The sequence below is a fragment of the Pelodiscus sinensis genome, chromosome 20 (genome assembly GCF_049634645.1).
Source record: "Pelodiscus sinensis isolate JC-2024 chromosome 20, ASM4963464v1, whole genome shotgun sequence".
NCBI classification, from domain to species: Eukaryota; Metazoa; Chordata; order Testudines; family Trionychidae; genus Pelodiscus; species Pelodiscus sinensis.
Genome location: NC_134730.1, coordinates 6,749,210 through 6,764,247, shown reverse-complemented (window position 1 = coordinate 6,764,247; position 15,038 = coordinate 6,749,210). Strand labels below are relative to the sequence as shown.

Here is a 15,038-nt window from a genome sequence, read left to right as displayed (position 1 = left end):
TGCACCACCAGTAGAAACACACGCTGCTGGTGCTCTGCTAATCAGCTTTGCGGCATTTGAATCTCTCCTGAGTAGCCACCTAAGTGCACAGCTTCTGGGGATCATTTCTGAGCACTCACACCAAAGATCTCCGTTCAGCTCCTTTCTTCCCCTTGAGTGAAGGGGAGCTTTACCTTGGGTCTCACGTTCCCGCTGAGTGCACTAACTGCTGTGCCTAGAAGGCAGGCACCACCATCGCCTCGTTCCTTCAGCCATGTTTTCAGTGGGATACACTTCAGTGGGCAAGGTCTGAGCATACCTATTGGACCAGGCCCTGTAAACAAGAGGCACCCCTCTTCCCCCGGTTCATGGACTGCTCGGGGACTTAGACATCAAGAAGGAGGCAAGCGTGCCCTCGCTCAGACACAGAAACTTAGGAGCCCAGGGACCTTTTACTGCAAAAAACAGGATTAGGTGGAAGCTGAGGGGAGGGTTTCTGGATCTCAATGTGGCAGCTAAACTGTGACTTAAAGATGCAGCGGTGAGGTGCCTAAGTCCCATTGAGAATCTGAGCCTGATTGCCTCTCTGCGCTCCCCCCACTTGCTCCGCTGGAGTGTGAGCATCACTACGGTGTGGAGCAAGAGCAGGTATTGCAGCAAGAGGACTTTACACCTCAGCAGCTAACACCGTCATACCTAGCACGTGCTTGCACATGCAGGGATCTCTCTATCACTGCCCCCAGCACCAAAAGTGGTCTTCACAATTGAGTACATTAAGCAGAAATATTGCAGAAGGCAGGGTTTTACTTTTCACTAAAGAGAACAAATGTCAGTTCATGGAAAAGTAGCTGCTGATGTCCACGCTGCCTCAGCTGAAAACACCTTGCTAATACTTGTTAGAAGTATAGGGTGTGCCCAGAATTCTCCACTATTGTCTGAGGGGTATGTCTTCATACATCATATTTGCTTGATTTTTCTTTCCTTCCTGGCAGTGTTTCTTGATCTACAACAAAACAAAGAACAATCAACCCCTCCGAGCCAGCAGGAGCCATTCAGGTCTAAGGCTGGACTAGACCCCCTGACAAGGAGCTCTGCTTAGCATGGTAGGCAGGGAGCTAAAAGCAGAAATAACAAAAATGGCCCATCTCAGAGCCCAGAGGGGCTACATAGCATGACAGGCAGAAAGGGCCGGGTTAATCCCTCGCATCCTTACAAGCTGTTCCACCAGCAGCTCTTTAGAACAGAGTATCTAAGGCTCCAACAGTTCTGGACACACTGTGTCATCGCTCTTGTAATTATGGTGAGAGGAGACACGGCTCCCTTAGAAGAGACTTGATTCTACCCTCTCCAGCATCATTTTGCTGCAGTGCCGGTTAAACACACTAAAGGGGACCCCGCCCGAGGCTTTCCTTCAGTCCTGTCCTACGACCGGCAAGGACTTTTGTAAATAACCAAGGAGGGTCTGGGAGATGAGTGTGTGTGTCACGCATAGCCCCTGTCCTAGGAGGCTTTTCTGCACCAGCCATCTCAGGCGGCTTTCCTGTGAGGGTAGGGCAGGGATGGATGCCTGTGGCATCCTCTGACCCTGGGCTTTTTGTCACCTTGTGGTGGCCCTGATGTCCCCCACAAGAAGGGGTCTTCCCTCTTGTCCACCCCAGCAGCGCACGGGGGGAGATTCCATTCTTCAGTGAGAAGGGCAAGTGCGGGATGGTGGGACTGGAATGCAGGTACCATATCAAGGTTCATTGGCAAAGCTGGGGGCATGGCTTCCATCTCGCTAAGACATCAGTATTGCTATATTGTAATGGAGCCTGAAAATGAACCTGGAGCAATATAAACATGACAGACTGTACGTCGCTGAAGGAATCACTGCAGCTTTGAAGTGTAGTCATGATATCGAGGGACATCTGCACTCGAGGATTGGAGCAGTGGGAAGGGGGGACAAAGGGAAAATCGAAGATTCACTTGGTCACAGAGGTTTGTCCCATGCATGATTTAAAATCCGCAACGTTTTAACTCCTGCCTGCAGTTCAGAAAACACAGGGCTGTGGCTGAGTGAAATACTTACATCGACGTGAGACAGAATGAGGAATCCCAGCACAGAAACCAAGAGCAAAGTCAGGAAGGAAAGGGCATACGGCACCCAGGAAGCCACGTGGCACTCTGCCTGCTCCATGTCTGTGGGTAATTAACCAGAGAAGAGGCAGAATTACAATCTCATGTAAGAACATTACGTTGCTCAGCAGAGGGTCCACAGGCCAGAAAACAGGAATCCCATCAGTGTCACCAGCCACCACGCCTCATTTCCATTGGTGCATCCCCAGTGTCACACCGCACTGCATCATGGGAAGTGTAAGATGGATAGAAAACTGGCTAGATTGTCGGGCCCAACAGGTAGTGATCAACGGCTCAATGTGTGGTTGGCGGTCGGTTTCATGTGCAGTGCCCCAAGGATCAGTTCTAGGGCTGGTTTTGTTCAACGTCTTTATTAATGACCTGGATGAGGGGATGGATTGCACCCTCTGCAAGTTCACAGATGACACTAAGCTAGGGGGCATGGCAGATATGTAGGCGGAAGGGATAGGGCCTATTGTGACCTAGACAAATTAGAGGATTGGGACAAAAGAAATCTGATGAGGTTCAACCTGGAGAAGTGCAGAGTCCTGCCCTTGGGTGGGAAGAGTTCCAAGCATTGTTACAGGCTTGGGACCAACTGGCTAAGCAAGAATTCGGCACAAAAGGATTTGGGGATTACAGTAGATGAGAAGCTGGATATGAGTGAATCGTGTGCCACGAAGACTAATGGCATATTAAAGTGTATTAGGAGAAGCCTTGCAAGCAGATCTAGAGAAGTGAGTATTCCCCTTTATCTGGCACTGGTGAGGCCACTTCTGAATTATTACGTCCAATTTTGGGACCCCCCAATGTAGAAAGGATGTGCACACATTGGAGAGGGTCCACCAGAGGGCAACAAAAATGATTAGGGGGCTGCAGCACATGACTCATGAGGAGAGGCTGAGGGATTTGAGCTTATTTAGTCTACAGAAGAGAAGAGTGAGGGAAGATTTAATAGCAGCCTTCAGCTAGCTGAAGGGATGTTCCAAAGAAGATGGAGAGAGGCTGTTCTCAGTAGTGACAGATGGCAGAACAAGGAGCAATGGTCTCAAGTTGTGGTGGGAGAGGTCCAGGTTGGATATTAGGAAAAACTATTTCCCTAGGAGGGTGGGGAAGCACTGGAATGAGAGGCTGTTCTCAGTGGTGACAGATGCAGACCGAGGGGCAATGGTCTCACGCTGCGGCATGGGAGGTCTAAGTTGAATATTAGGAAAAAAACATGGCAACATGACTGTGCACTGGGCTCCATGTCCCTGGGGCTGCAGCTACCCAGTTTGGTTATGTAGCTCCTGGAAGCTAAGGGGTTCACGCCCCCTCCCGATCCTACATGTTCTGCCTGCTGCTCCAATGCTGCTGTGCAGATCGGGGTGGTGCAGCTGGTCAGACGTTGCTGCTGCCTTCGTGGGGTGTCAGGGCCTGGGCTAAGCTGCAGCTGCTCCCCATGAGTGGGGAGCCCCTTACCTAGTGTTTTGCTGTGCCCAGCCAGGGGCTGGAACCAGCTCTAGGCAGCCCTGGGCTCTGCATGCCCCAGCCCCAGAGCCGCAGCCTGCAGGTGAGGGGCGAGCCCTGGGCAAAGGACTGGGCTGGGCAGGGAAATGACTTTGCCCCCCCGCCCCTCCTCACCCCAGCACTGCTCCCAGAGGCCTGCAAGTCCCAGCACTGCCACCCTGCCAGTGTGTGCACTGGGGGCACAGGGATGTGGGGGAGGAGGGGATGAAGGGGGATGCCCTGTACACTTGAGGCTATCGAGAGGGTTTAATGGATCTGCTAAAATGTAGGTAGGACTCTTATTTCACAGGTACCAATGGCACGCAGATCTGCAAATAGAAGTGCAGACGTTAGATCTTGGCACCCCACTTCTGAACGGTTGCTGAGCCCTGGTATAAATCCATGTGAGGGCGACTCTCCCACCTGACAGAACAGCGCTTCACTTTCCCTTAAAAGTACAGTTGAAGGTCATAGGCTCAAACTCCCCTGCTCCTTACATGGAGGAGATGGTTACTGAGACCTGATATTTACTCATGACACAATTACCTGCTGCTGTGATTTCTCTGGCGCTAGCAGCAGCATCATTACTGACACACAGTACCATTATACCTGACAAATGGGTGATATTGGAGTTTTGTGCAAGAGGCAAAGTCACAGTATTGGAATCTGAGACCTTGATACAAAACCCAAAAGAGACGGATTCCTTATGAACGCTTTAGATATGCTGTGTTATATAACCTCACCTAATGGAGAAGCCTCTGACGCCCTTCTGAGGCTATGTCCACACTACCGAGTATTTGTGGAAAAACAGCCATTTTACCTCAAAAACTTGTGGAGCGTCCACACCTGAAGTGCGTTTCTGTGCAAAAAAATCAAAAGAGCAGAGGGGTTTTTCTGGTGTAGGAATTCCTCTCTCTATGAGGATTAACTCCTTTTTGTGCAAGAGCTCTTGCACAGAAAAGTGTTGTGATGGGGGGCAGTCACAGACAACCCCTTGGGGTGGCTCCCAGGGTGCTGACACGTGGCCACTGTCGCTCTCCTTTCTGCTTTCTGGGGCTCCTCACTGACCAGTCCTGCTGGGCCATCTCCACTGGTCTCCCCCAGCCAAGGCCCTGAGCTGAGGTCCCTGCCCACACTGAGAAGCAGAACAGACACTGAACCACTTCCGGTCCAAGGAGAGTGCAGTTTAGGGCCCGGCCTCCTGAGCTAGCACTCCCCAGATTGGATTAAACCCAAAGAATGAGGTAAGCCCCCTTTAACAATGACAGGGGGAATGTGCACACTGGTTGCCTCCCCCTACCCCCCCCCCCTCCTCCCCCAGGTAACAATTATTTACATTGGGTTTGATAGAAAGTAAAAATGATTTTATTAAGTACGAGCAATAGGATTAAAGTGGTAATAAGTGAGCTCAGGCAGAGCAAAGTAGGTTACAAATCAAAAGAAACAAAAAGGCTTGGCTAATTCGACACTGAAACCTCAGTACAAACTTTTCAAACTCCCCCTAAAACCTCTTTTCCAGCTGCCCTCTAACACAGGGCTGTCTCCCCCCCGGGGTCTTGGGCTCCTTCCTTCAGGTTCAGCCCAGCCAAAAGACCCAGGCCTCTCTTTTCCTATTATTTTTGTTAAGAGTAGAGGCCACTCCTTACCAGCCACTGCTCAGACTTAAGGACAAAAGATTGTTTAACAGGGGCTCATCCAGAAGTTGGGGGCAACACCCTCCATGTCTCTCTTTCACATATTTGAAACTCACAAATTATTCCCTACTCTATGTGTCTAATGTTACACACACTAATGATAGGGTACGTCTACACTACAGCACTAATTCGAACTAACTTAATTCAAATTAGTTAATTCGAACTAAGCTAATTCGAATTAGTGCATCTAGACCTAAAAACTAGTTCGAATTAGCATCTGTGTGAACCCTGAACCGAGGTTAAGGCTGGCCGGAAGCAGTGCCGGCAGGGCATCAGATTAGGACTTAGAGCATGGAGCTGCTGCCTCAGGCTAGCCGAGGGCTGTGCTTAAAGGGTCCCGACCCCTACCCCGGACAGACAGTTCTCAGGGGTGCCCCGCCTGCAAAGTAGTCCTGGCTTGGAGTGCCCTGAGTGCCCACACTCGGCACATCACAGCACTCGGCCATCAGCCCGGCTGCACTTGACGCAGGCTGCCATCGGGGGGGGTGTCAATCGGGGAGCTGCAGGAGAGCTTCCACCCCGAGGAGCCCGCAGAGCCACCCCAGTCCTCCCCATCGGGGGCTCGTACCCCATTCCTCCCTCACCTCCTTCCACTTACCCCTCTCTAGCCCCCCTTCCTGATGTACAAAATAAGGGTATGTCTACACTACAAAGTTAATTTGAACTAACAGATGTTAGTTCGAATTAACTTTGATAGGCGCTACACTAGTGCTCCACTAGTTCGAACTTAATTCAAACTAGCGGAGTGCTTAGTTCAAACTAGCGGGAGGCTAGCCCTCCCCAGCTTTCCCTGGTGGCCACCCTGGCCAACACCAGGGAAATTCGTCTGCCCCCCTCCCGGCCCCGGAGCCCTTAAAGGGGCACGGGCTGGCTACAGTGCCCGTGCCAGGTGCAAGCCTGCCAGCACCCAGCCAGCAGACCCTGCACCTGGCACGGCTCGAGCCAGCCACCCGATGCCCCCCAACCCCCCGCCTCTTCCCAGGACCAGGCTGGCGGCTCCCGGGAGCTTGCCCAGGACCGCAAGAGGCGGGCGCCCGCCTGGTCTAGTGCGGACATCGTGGACCTCGTCCACGATCTCCGCAATAGGCACAGGAAAGTGGCCATCTAGGGCAGGAGAGCTGCCAGCCTGGCCACCCAGGAGCAGGTGTGCATGAAAATCAAGGTGGTCCACTGAGACCCCCGACCCTGAGACCTGAGCTTACAGTGGCCATACTGGCTCAGACCAAAGGTCCATCTAGCCCAGTAGCCTGTCTGCCAACAGCATCCAACCCTAGGGACCCTGGAGGGGATGGACCGAAGACAGTGACCAAGCCATTTGTCTCGTGCCATCCATCTCCAGCCTTCCACAAACTTTGGGCAGGGACACCATTTCTACCCCCTGGCTAATACCACTCCATGGACCCAACCTCCATGACTTTATCTAACTTCTCTTTAAACTCTGTTCTAGTTGTAGCCTTCACAGCCTCCTGCAGCAAGGAGTTCCACAGGTTGACTCTTTGCTTTGTGAAGAAGAACTTTCTGTTATTAGTTTGAAGCCTGCTATTATGGGAACTAATGAAGAACTTTTCTTTATGCACCCTCTCCACACCACTCATGCTTTTATAGCTCTCTATCATATCCCCCCTCCATCTCCTCTTTTCTAAGCTGAAAAGTCCCAGTCTCTTTAGCTTCTCTTCATATGGGACCTGTTCCAAACCCCTGATCATTGTAGTTGCCCTCCCCTCTCCCACCCTCTCTCTTCCCCTCTCCCACCTCCTTTTCCCAGTCTCCCCCAGTTTTGTTCAATAAAGAGAGATTCTATTTTTGAACACACGTGTCCTTTATTTTGTACATCAGGAAGGGGGGCTAGGGAAGGGTAAGTGGAAGGAGGTGAGGGAGGAATGGGGTACGAGCCCCCAATAGGGAGGCCTGGGCTGGCTCTGCGGGCTTTTGGGGGTGGAAGCTCTCCTGCAGCCCCCCAATTGCCCCCTCTCCCCAGATGGCAGCCTGCGGCAGGTGCAGCTGGTCTGATGGCCGAGTGCTGTGATGTGCCCAGTGTGGGTACTCCGGGCACTCCAAGCCAGGACTGCTTTGCAAGCGGGGCACCCCTGAGAACTGTCTGTCCGCGGTGGGGGTTGGTTCCCTTTAAGCACAGCCCTCGGCTAGCCTGAGGCAGCAGCTCCACTCTCTAAGTCCTCATCTGATTCCCTCCTTCCGGCCATCCTTAACCCCGGTTCAGGGTCCACTTAATGTGGACATGCTAGTTCGAATTAGCAAAACGCTAATTCGAACTAGTTTTTTAGTCTGGATCCGTTAGTTCGAATTAGCTTAGTTTGAATTAGTACTGTAGTGTAGACATACCCTAAAGGACACGTGTGTTCAAAAATAGAAACTCTCTTTATTTAACAAAACTGGGGGAGACTGGGAAAAGGAGGTGGGAGAGGGGAAGAGAGAGGGTGGGAGAGGGGAGGGCAACAACAATGATCAGGGGTTTGGAACAGGTCCCATATGAAGAGAGGCTAAAGAGACTGGGACTTCTCAGCTTAGAAAAGATCTCTTCTGCAAAAAGGTTCTTGCTCAAGAAGCCTGTAGTGTAAACATAGACTGAGGTATCCTGATTAGACAGAGCTCCATGTATCGAGTGTGTGGTAGTTTTGAAGGGCTGCAGGGTCTATGATCGCAACCTCTGGGACTGGACTATGCAGAGGGTCTTTGGCCTCCGCTTTGAAGGCCGGGTCTGGGCTGAGGAGACACTGTGTGGGAGCCCTGTTGTTCTTGCTGGGCTTGAAGGCATGTGAGTAGAGTTAAGATTATACTGTAGCTGCCAGCTCATTAGTGCCGAGTTCTGCCTTTTGGGCCCCTTCCCCACAGCTAGACACCGGGAGCTATGTCTACATTGGCATCCCTTTCTGGAAAAGGAATGCTAATGAGACACTTCGGAATTGCAAATCCGCAGGGGATTTAAATATCCCCCGCGGCATTTGCATTTACATGGCTGCTGCTTTTTTCCGGCTCGGGGTTTTTGCTGGAGAAAAGCGCCAGTGTAGACGCGATTCTCCGGAAAATAAGCCCTTTCCTGGAAGATCCCTTATTCCTACTTTCCCAATCCCGAGCCGGAAAAAAGCGGCAGCCATGTAAATGCAAATGCCGTGGGGGATATTTAAATCCCCCATGGATTTGCAATTCCGAAGTGTCTCATTAGCATCCCTTTTCCGGAAAGTGGTGCCAGTGTAGACACAGCCCGGGAGTGGAAGCAGGAGATGGTCAGTTGTGCAGCAGGTCTGAAGTTGGCTTGCAGACAATTGAGGAAAGAGCCACTTACCCCTGGGCTATTGCTCTCTCGTGTAATAGCCGGGTCTGCCAGCTAGGACTGTGCAGCCTAAGCTGGGCACAACACAAATGTGCCAAATGCCGTGATTCTCCTCGACTGCTTTTGCTGCACATGCAATCATAGAATCATAGAATACTAGGACTGGAAGAGACCTCAAGAGGTCATCGAGTCCAGTCCCCTGCCCCCATGGCAGGACCAAATACTGTCTAGACCATCCCTGATAGACATTTATCTAACCTGCTCTTAAATATCTCCAGAGATGGGGATTCCACAACCTCCCTGGGCAATTTATTCCAGTGTTTGACCACCCTGACAGTTAGGAACTTTTTCCTAATGTCCAACCTCAACCTCCCGTGCTGCAGTTTAAGCCCATTGCTTCTTGTTCTATCCTCAGAGGCCAAGATGAACAAGTTTTGATCCTCCTCCTTATGACACCCTTTTAGATACCTGAAAATTGCTATCCTGTCCCCCCTCAATCTTCTCTTTTCCAAACTAAACAAACCTAATTCCTTCAGCCTTCCTTCATGGGTCATGTTTTCTAGACCTTTAATCATTCTCGTTGCTGTTCTCTGGACTCTCTCCAATTTCTTCACAACTTTCTTGAAATGCGGTGCCCAGAACTGAACACAATACTTCAACTGAGGCCTAACCAGCACAGAGCAGAGCAGAAGAATGACTTCTTGTGTCTTGCTCACAACACACCTGTTAATGCATCCCAGGATCATTTTTGCTTTCTTTGCAATGGCATCACACTGCTGACTCATATTCAGCTTGTGGTCCACTATAACCCTTAGATCCCTTTCTGCCGTACTCCTTCCCAGACAGTCGCTTTCCATTCTGTATGTATGAAACTGATTGTTCCATCCTAAGTGGAGCACTTTGCATTTGTCTTTATTAAACTTCATCCTGTTTACCTCAGACCATTTCTCCAATTTGTCCAGGTCATTTTGAATTATGACCCTATCCTGCAGATTAGTCGCAACCCCTCCCAGCATGGTATCATCTGCAAGCTTAATAAGCGTACTTTCTATACCAATATCTAAATCGTTGATGAAGATATTGAACAGAGCCGGTCCCGAAACAGACCCCACAGAAGTCCACTTGTTATGCATTTCCAGCAGGATTGTGAACCATTAATAACTACTCTCTGAGTACGGTTATCCAGCCAGTTATGCACCCACCTTATAGTAGCCCCATCTAAGTTGTATTTACCTAGTTTATCGATAAGAATATCATGCAAGACGGTATCAAATGCCTTACTAAAGTGTAGGTACATCCACCACTTCTCCCTTATCTACAAGACTCGTTATCCTATTAAAAAAAGCTATCAGATTGTTTTGACATGATTTGTTCTTTACAAATCCATGCTGGCTGTTCCTTACACCTTGCCACTTTCCAAGTGTTTACAGACGATTTCCTTAATTACTTGCTCCATTATCTTCCCTGGCACAGAAGTTAAACTAACTCATCTGTAGTTTCCTGTGTTGTTCTTATTTCCCTTTTTATAGATGGTCACTATATTTGCCCTTTTCCAGTCTTCTGGAATCTCTCCTGTCTCCCATGATTTTCCAAAGATGATAGCTAGAGGCTCAGATAACTCCTCTATGAGCTCCTTGAGTATTCTAGGATGCATTTCATCAGGCCCTGGTGACTTGCAGGCATCTAACTTTTCTAGGTGATTTTTAATTTGTTCTTTTTTATTTTACCTTCTAAAACTACCCCCTTACCATTAGCATTCACTATGTTAGGCATTCCTTCAGACTTCTCAGTGAAGACCGAAACAAAGAAGTCATTGAGCATCTCTGCCATTTCCAAGTTTCCTGTTATTGTTTCTCCCTCCTCACTGACCAGTGGGCCTACCCTGTCCTTGGTCTGCCTCTTATTTCTAATGAATTTATAAAAAGTCTTCTTGTTTCCCTTTATTCCTGTAGCTAGTTTGAGCTCATTCTGTGCCTTTGCCTTTCTAATCTTGCCTCTGCGTTCCTGTGCTGTTTGCCTAAATGTGCTGGCCTGAACTCCCGCTTCCTCAGTGCCTCCTTCTCTCAAGAGCCCAGGACTACAAGCTTCAGGCAGAGTGCTCACTGTGGGTTCGTGTACATTGCACCGTTATTTTGAGATAACTGGTGTTATTGCGAAATTACAATGCGATCATTTACACAGACATTCCATTATTTCAAAATAATTTTAAAATAACGGACGGCTTATTCCGAAATCTGTAAACCTCATTCTACGAGGAATAATGCCTATTCCAAAATAGCTATTTCCAAGTAAACCGTGTGTAGATGCTCCACTGCTGCTATTTCGATATAGCCCCTCCTGGGGCTCTAAATCAAGGTAGCCATCCACATTAGGGAAGCCTGCCTTGGACTAATTTTGAGGCTTCCCTGCATTGTAGACATGCTATTTTGAAATAAGCTATTTTGGAATAGTTATTTGGGAATAGCTTATTTCAAAATAAGTGTGCAGTGCAGCCTGAAGGATGGGGTGGATCATGTTTTCCTCTCCTCCCCTCTTCATGTAGGGTATGTCTACACTAGCTCGTCAGTTCGAGCTAGGTAGGGTAATGAGGGCAAGCGGAGTTACAAATGAAGCCTGGGATTTAAATATCCCGGGCTTCATTTGCATGTTCCCGGGCGCCGCCATTTTTAAATCTCCCTTAGTCTGAACTCCGTGACCACGGATACATGAGGCACTGACTAGGATGTTCAAATTAAAGATCCTAATTCAAACTACTGTTACTCTTTGTGGAATGAGGAGTAACAGTAGTTCGAAATAGGATCTTTAGTTCGAACTACCTACTCCGTGCCGTGTGTTGCCGCGGGCACGGAGTTCAGACTAAGGGGGATTTAAAAATGGAGGTGCCCGGGAACATGCAAATGAAGCCTGGGATATTTAAATCCCGGGCTTCATTTGTAACTCCGCTTGCCCTTATTACCCTACCTAGCTCGAACTAATGAGCTAGTGTAGCCGCACCCATAGGTGTTACGTGGAGCTATAAAACTATGAAATTTTTGTTTTCTGTATGTTGCTGGTTAACATATCTAAGGAATCTTCTCAATGCAGAAAGAACAACCATTTCACTTCAGTCTTGCTGCAGCTGTTACAGATGACACACACTCTGGATTCTGATGTTTGTTCTTTCTTGTTGCCTTCAAATTGGAAAATTATGGTTTTCATATTGGAATAAAACATATAACTTACAACATCACTTCTCTTCATAAAACCATCTGCTAATATACTGAAAAACATAACCGTTCAGTTAATGTTCTTCCACTTCCTCAGCCCTTTCATCTGAAACAATACTCATTGGTTTTGCACTAAAAACCCCATAAAATAGAAGAATGTTAGGTACCTTTCACCACCAGCATGGTGCCTTGGCCCGACACAGTGCGGGGATCACCGTTTACTAGCACGCTTCCTTGACAGACATACAAATCCGTGTCATTTTTCTGCAGCCCATGCAGCGTTATCCTCACTCCTGTTGAAAGTACAGTGCTCTCGATGCGAGTTTTGTAGCGTAAGTTTGCGGTATGGTTTTCACTGTTATTTCTGAGGTATAGCACTTCCATGTCATTCAAAAGTACTCTTCTCAAATACATCCCTGCTAGCTTCCCATTATTGGTAATGGAGCAAGTGATGTTGATGGATTCTCCTTCATGAACCATGAGAATAGCTGGTTCCTGTGTAATATCTGCATGAAGAGAGGAGGAAAGGAAAACATTCATTACCGGGTGGCTGACTGGAAACGGTTTGAGGCAGAGAGAGGGTGGCCTCACACTAGCAAGCTCTTGCCCTTACATGACACGTCTTCAGAGCAATACACTTTGTATAACAGTGGAAGGCAGCTCCCTGAACACAGTTCCAGCCCAATGCCAAGGGAATTCTGGGACTTGCAGTTCAAGCACAGTTAGGCTACTTCTAAACTACAACCCTCCAGAGGCGTAGAGAGGGTGTTATGCGGCCAGGGGCGAAGGCAAAATTTGTGCCCCCCACTGCTGCCGCCATTGTGTAGCAGGACCCCAAACCTGGCACATGGCTGAGCCGGACCCTGGCGGAGGGGGGGTCTTGTACTGCATCTCACCCCACTCCTTCGAGTTTGGGGCCAGGCCCCGCACACACTAACCCTTCGGAAGAGGTGGAGGAGGGTCAGGCTGGGGGCAGGGAGGCGACTCCAGATGGCAGCGGAGGGCAGAGGAGGAGCAGACAAGCAGAGGGATGATGGGGAGTGGAGGGGCACTAAATTGGCACCCTACTAGTGTGGCACCTGGGGGCAACACCTCTCTGCCCCGTGCCCTCCTCTCTACACCACTGTAAATGATCCATCTTTTAGGATATTTATTGTTAAATGAATTACTTATTTTACTAACTACAGACAAATATAAATTATAAAGTTTTGGGGGTTTATATTCTGTTAAATAATTTTTTCTCTTTAGTTTGTTCATATCCTGTTCTCATTTATTTTAAGCAATCTGGAATACTTCCTAACTGCCGCGTTACTTACTAGTTAACCTAGTTGTTTTTCACAGCGATAAATTACATCTTAATTATGAATATAAGAGATGAATTTACCTGTTAAAATAACACTCCAAAATACTTTTAAATAAAAGTAACACATAACACAAGAATTGTCCTCACTTTCCTGAAAGCATTAGAGTGGGAGGGAGAGGGGGTGCTCTGAGGGAGCGAAGAGGGATGGGGTGATGGGTGTACCAGGCTCTGGGGGATATTTTGTTAATGTTTTGTTTTTTATTTATTTATATCCAAATAAAATCACAAAAGGTATATTAATTTTATATCAATGAATATATGTCAATTTTTTTGCAATTGCATGAATAATTATATGTTTATGCAAAATCTCAAACTTACAAAGTATCTAAATTTTCACAGAAGAATGTTCTATTTGATTAACCATGGTTTATACTTGTTTTTATTTCAACAAAACAACGTATGTATCATATAAAAAATGAAAAGTACCTAAAAATTATATTTAAATTAAAAATTATTTTATATGAGCAAATAACAATTTTACACATTACATTATTTTATTATATTAAAACAAGACCTGAGAAATTATAAAATATACCTAAAACATAATCTATAATAATAAATAATTATGACTTTCCGATAGCAGTACATTTTCTTTGGTGTCTCTGAAAGCTATCAGTTATCATTTGTGTGGCCCTCAGTGGGCTTCAAGTTTGACACGCCTGATCTACATGTTTGTTAGTCTTTAAAGTGCTACCAGACTATTGTTTTTTAAGTTTTTCCTTTTGCTATAAAGTATCTTTTATTTTAAAAAATTATAAGTAACCCTAATGCACTCACCCCTCCCCTTCAGCCAGGTCCCTCAGTGTCCCCAATGCCAATGCAGTCACCCCTGCCCCACAGCCAGGCACCTCCTCATTCCAATGCAACCACCCCTTCCCCAGAGTAGGCACCCCAGCTCTCTCCATAACAATGCAACTGTAGGTAAATCTCAGTCATCTCTGCATTAATCATTTTCTCACTGAATTTTTTTTATTTTAACTTTGTATCAAGTCCTTTTAGCATTGTAATAAGTCTTTAGTTTGTTGTATTAAGTCCTTTTATAGAAACTTTGTATACTTTTAAAGAACACAGACACTTTGTATTAAGCCTTTTTACATAGAAACCTTGTATCTCATAAACTTTGTACCCCCTTTTGCTAAATTGATTGTCCTGTTGAGTGAGTGAGTGAGTGAGTGAGTGAGGTGTGAATGGATAAGGCATGAAAGACAGACACCTCTGGGCACTTGCAATGGTTAGAGAAAGGTGGAAGCCTGATTCAAGAACAATAAGAACAATGGGACCTGTGAACAGGGCTCATTGAAAGAAGACTATGGATGCCTTGGGGGTCAGCAGCAAGTGCCTGCTTTTGGATCTCCCTGTTTGAAGGTGAATGGGACAGCATTAAGATAAGACCCAGAAGTAGGTGCCATAGACAAATAACCACATATGTATGATAACTCTGCATGAGAGGGAAGACACTACACATCTAAGGCATCTTGCAGTCAACATGGGAACATTGATCTGGCTCCAACTCTCCCCAACCTAACTCACCTGGCCAATGCAGTTAGGTGGAACAAGACATGGTGTATATCTGCGTGTGTGTGCTTATGCATATGATAAGTGTTGACTGCTATTTGTGTGTTACCAATAAATGTGGCATTTTGCCTTTTCCCCCGAAAAGATCCCGTGTGGTACTTTTAAGTACAACACAACCACTCCTTCCCCATAGCCAGGCTCCCGCAGCACACCCCATCCCAATGCACTCACCTCACCCCTGCCCCAGAGCTAGCCCCCTCCTTCCGAGTACTCCCCATCCTAATGCACTCACCCCTCCCCAGAGGCCAGGCACCCCCAGCACTGGGAGTGCCCCCCACCCATCAAATCCTCCCCTTCTCCCCCCCACAGAGCCAGGCACCAGAGGAAAG

The 15,038-nt window shown here is 47.7% G+C and overlaps 1 protein-coding gene across 1 annotated transcript in view; it reads right to left on the bottom strand.

Annotated features, from left to right (window-relative positions):
• Nucleotides 1-755: 755 nt before the first annotated feature.
• Nucleotides 756-15,038, bottom strand: part of LOC102444405 (uncharacterized) — a 172,780-nt gene continuing 158,497 nt past the window's right edge. Inside the window, exons 6-8 of the mRNA XM_075903552.1 lie at nt 11,939-12,277; nt 2,048-2,157; nt 756-982 (exon numbers count right to left, since the gene is read on the bottom strand). Coding sequence (XP_075759667.1) covers nt 908-982; nt 2,048-2,157; nt 11,939-12,277 — 524 coding nt within the window. The 3' untranslated portion in view covers nt 756-907. The remainder of the gene's footprint in view (nt 983-2,047; nt 2,158-11,938; nt 12,278-15,038) is intronic.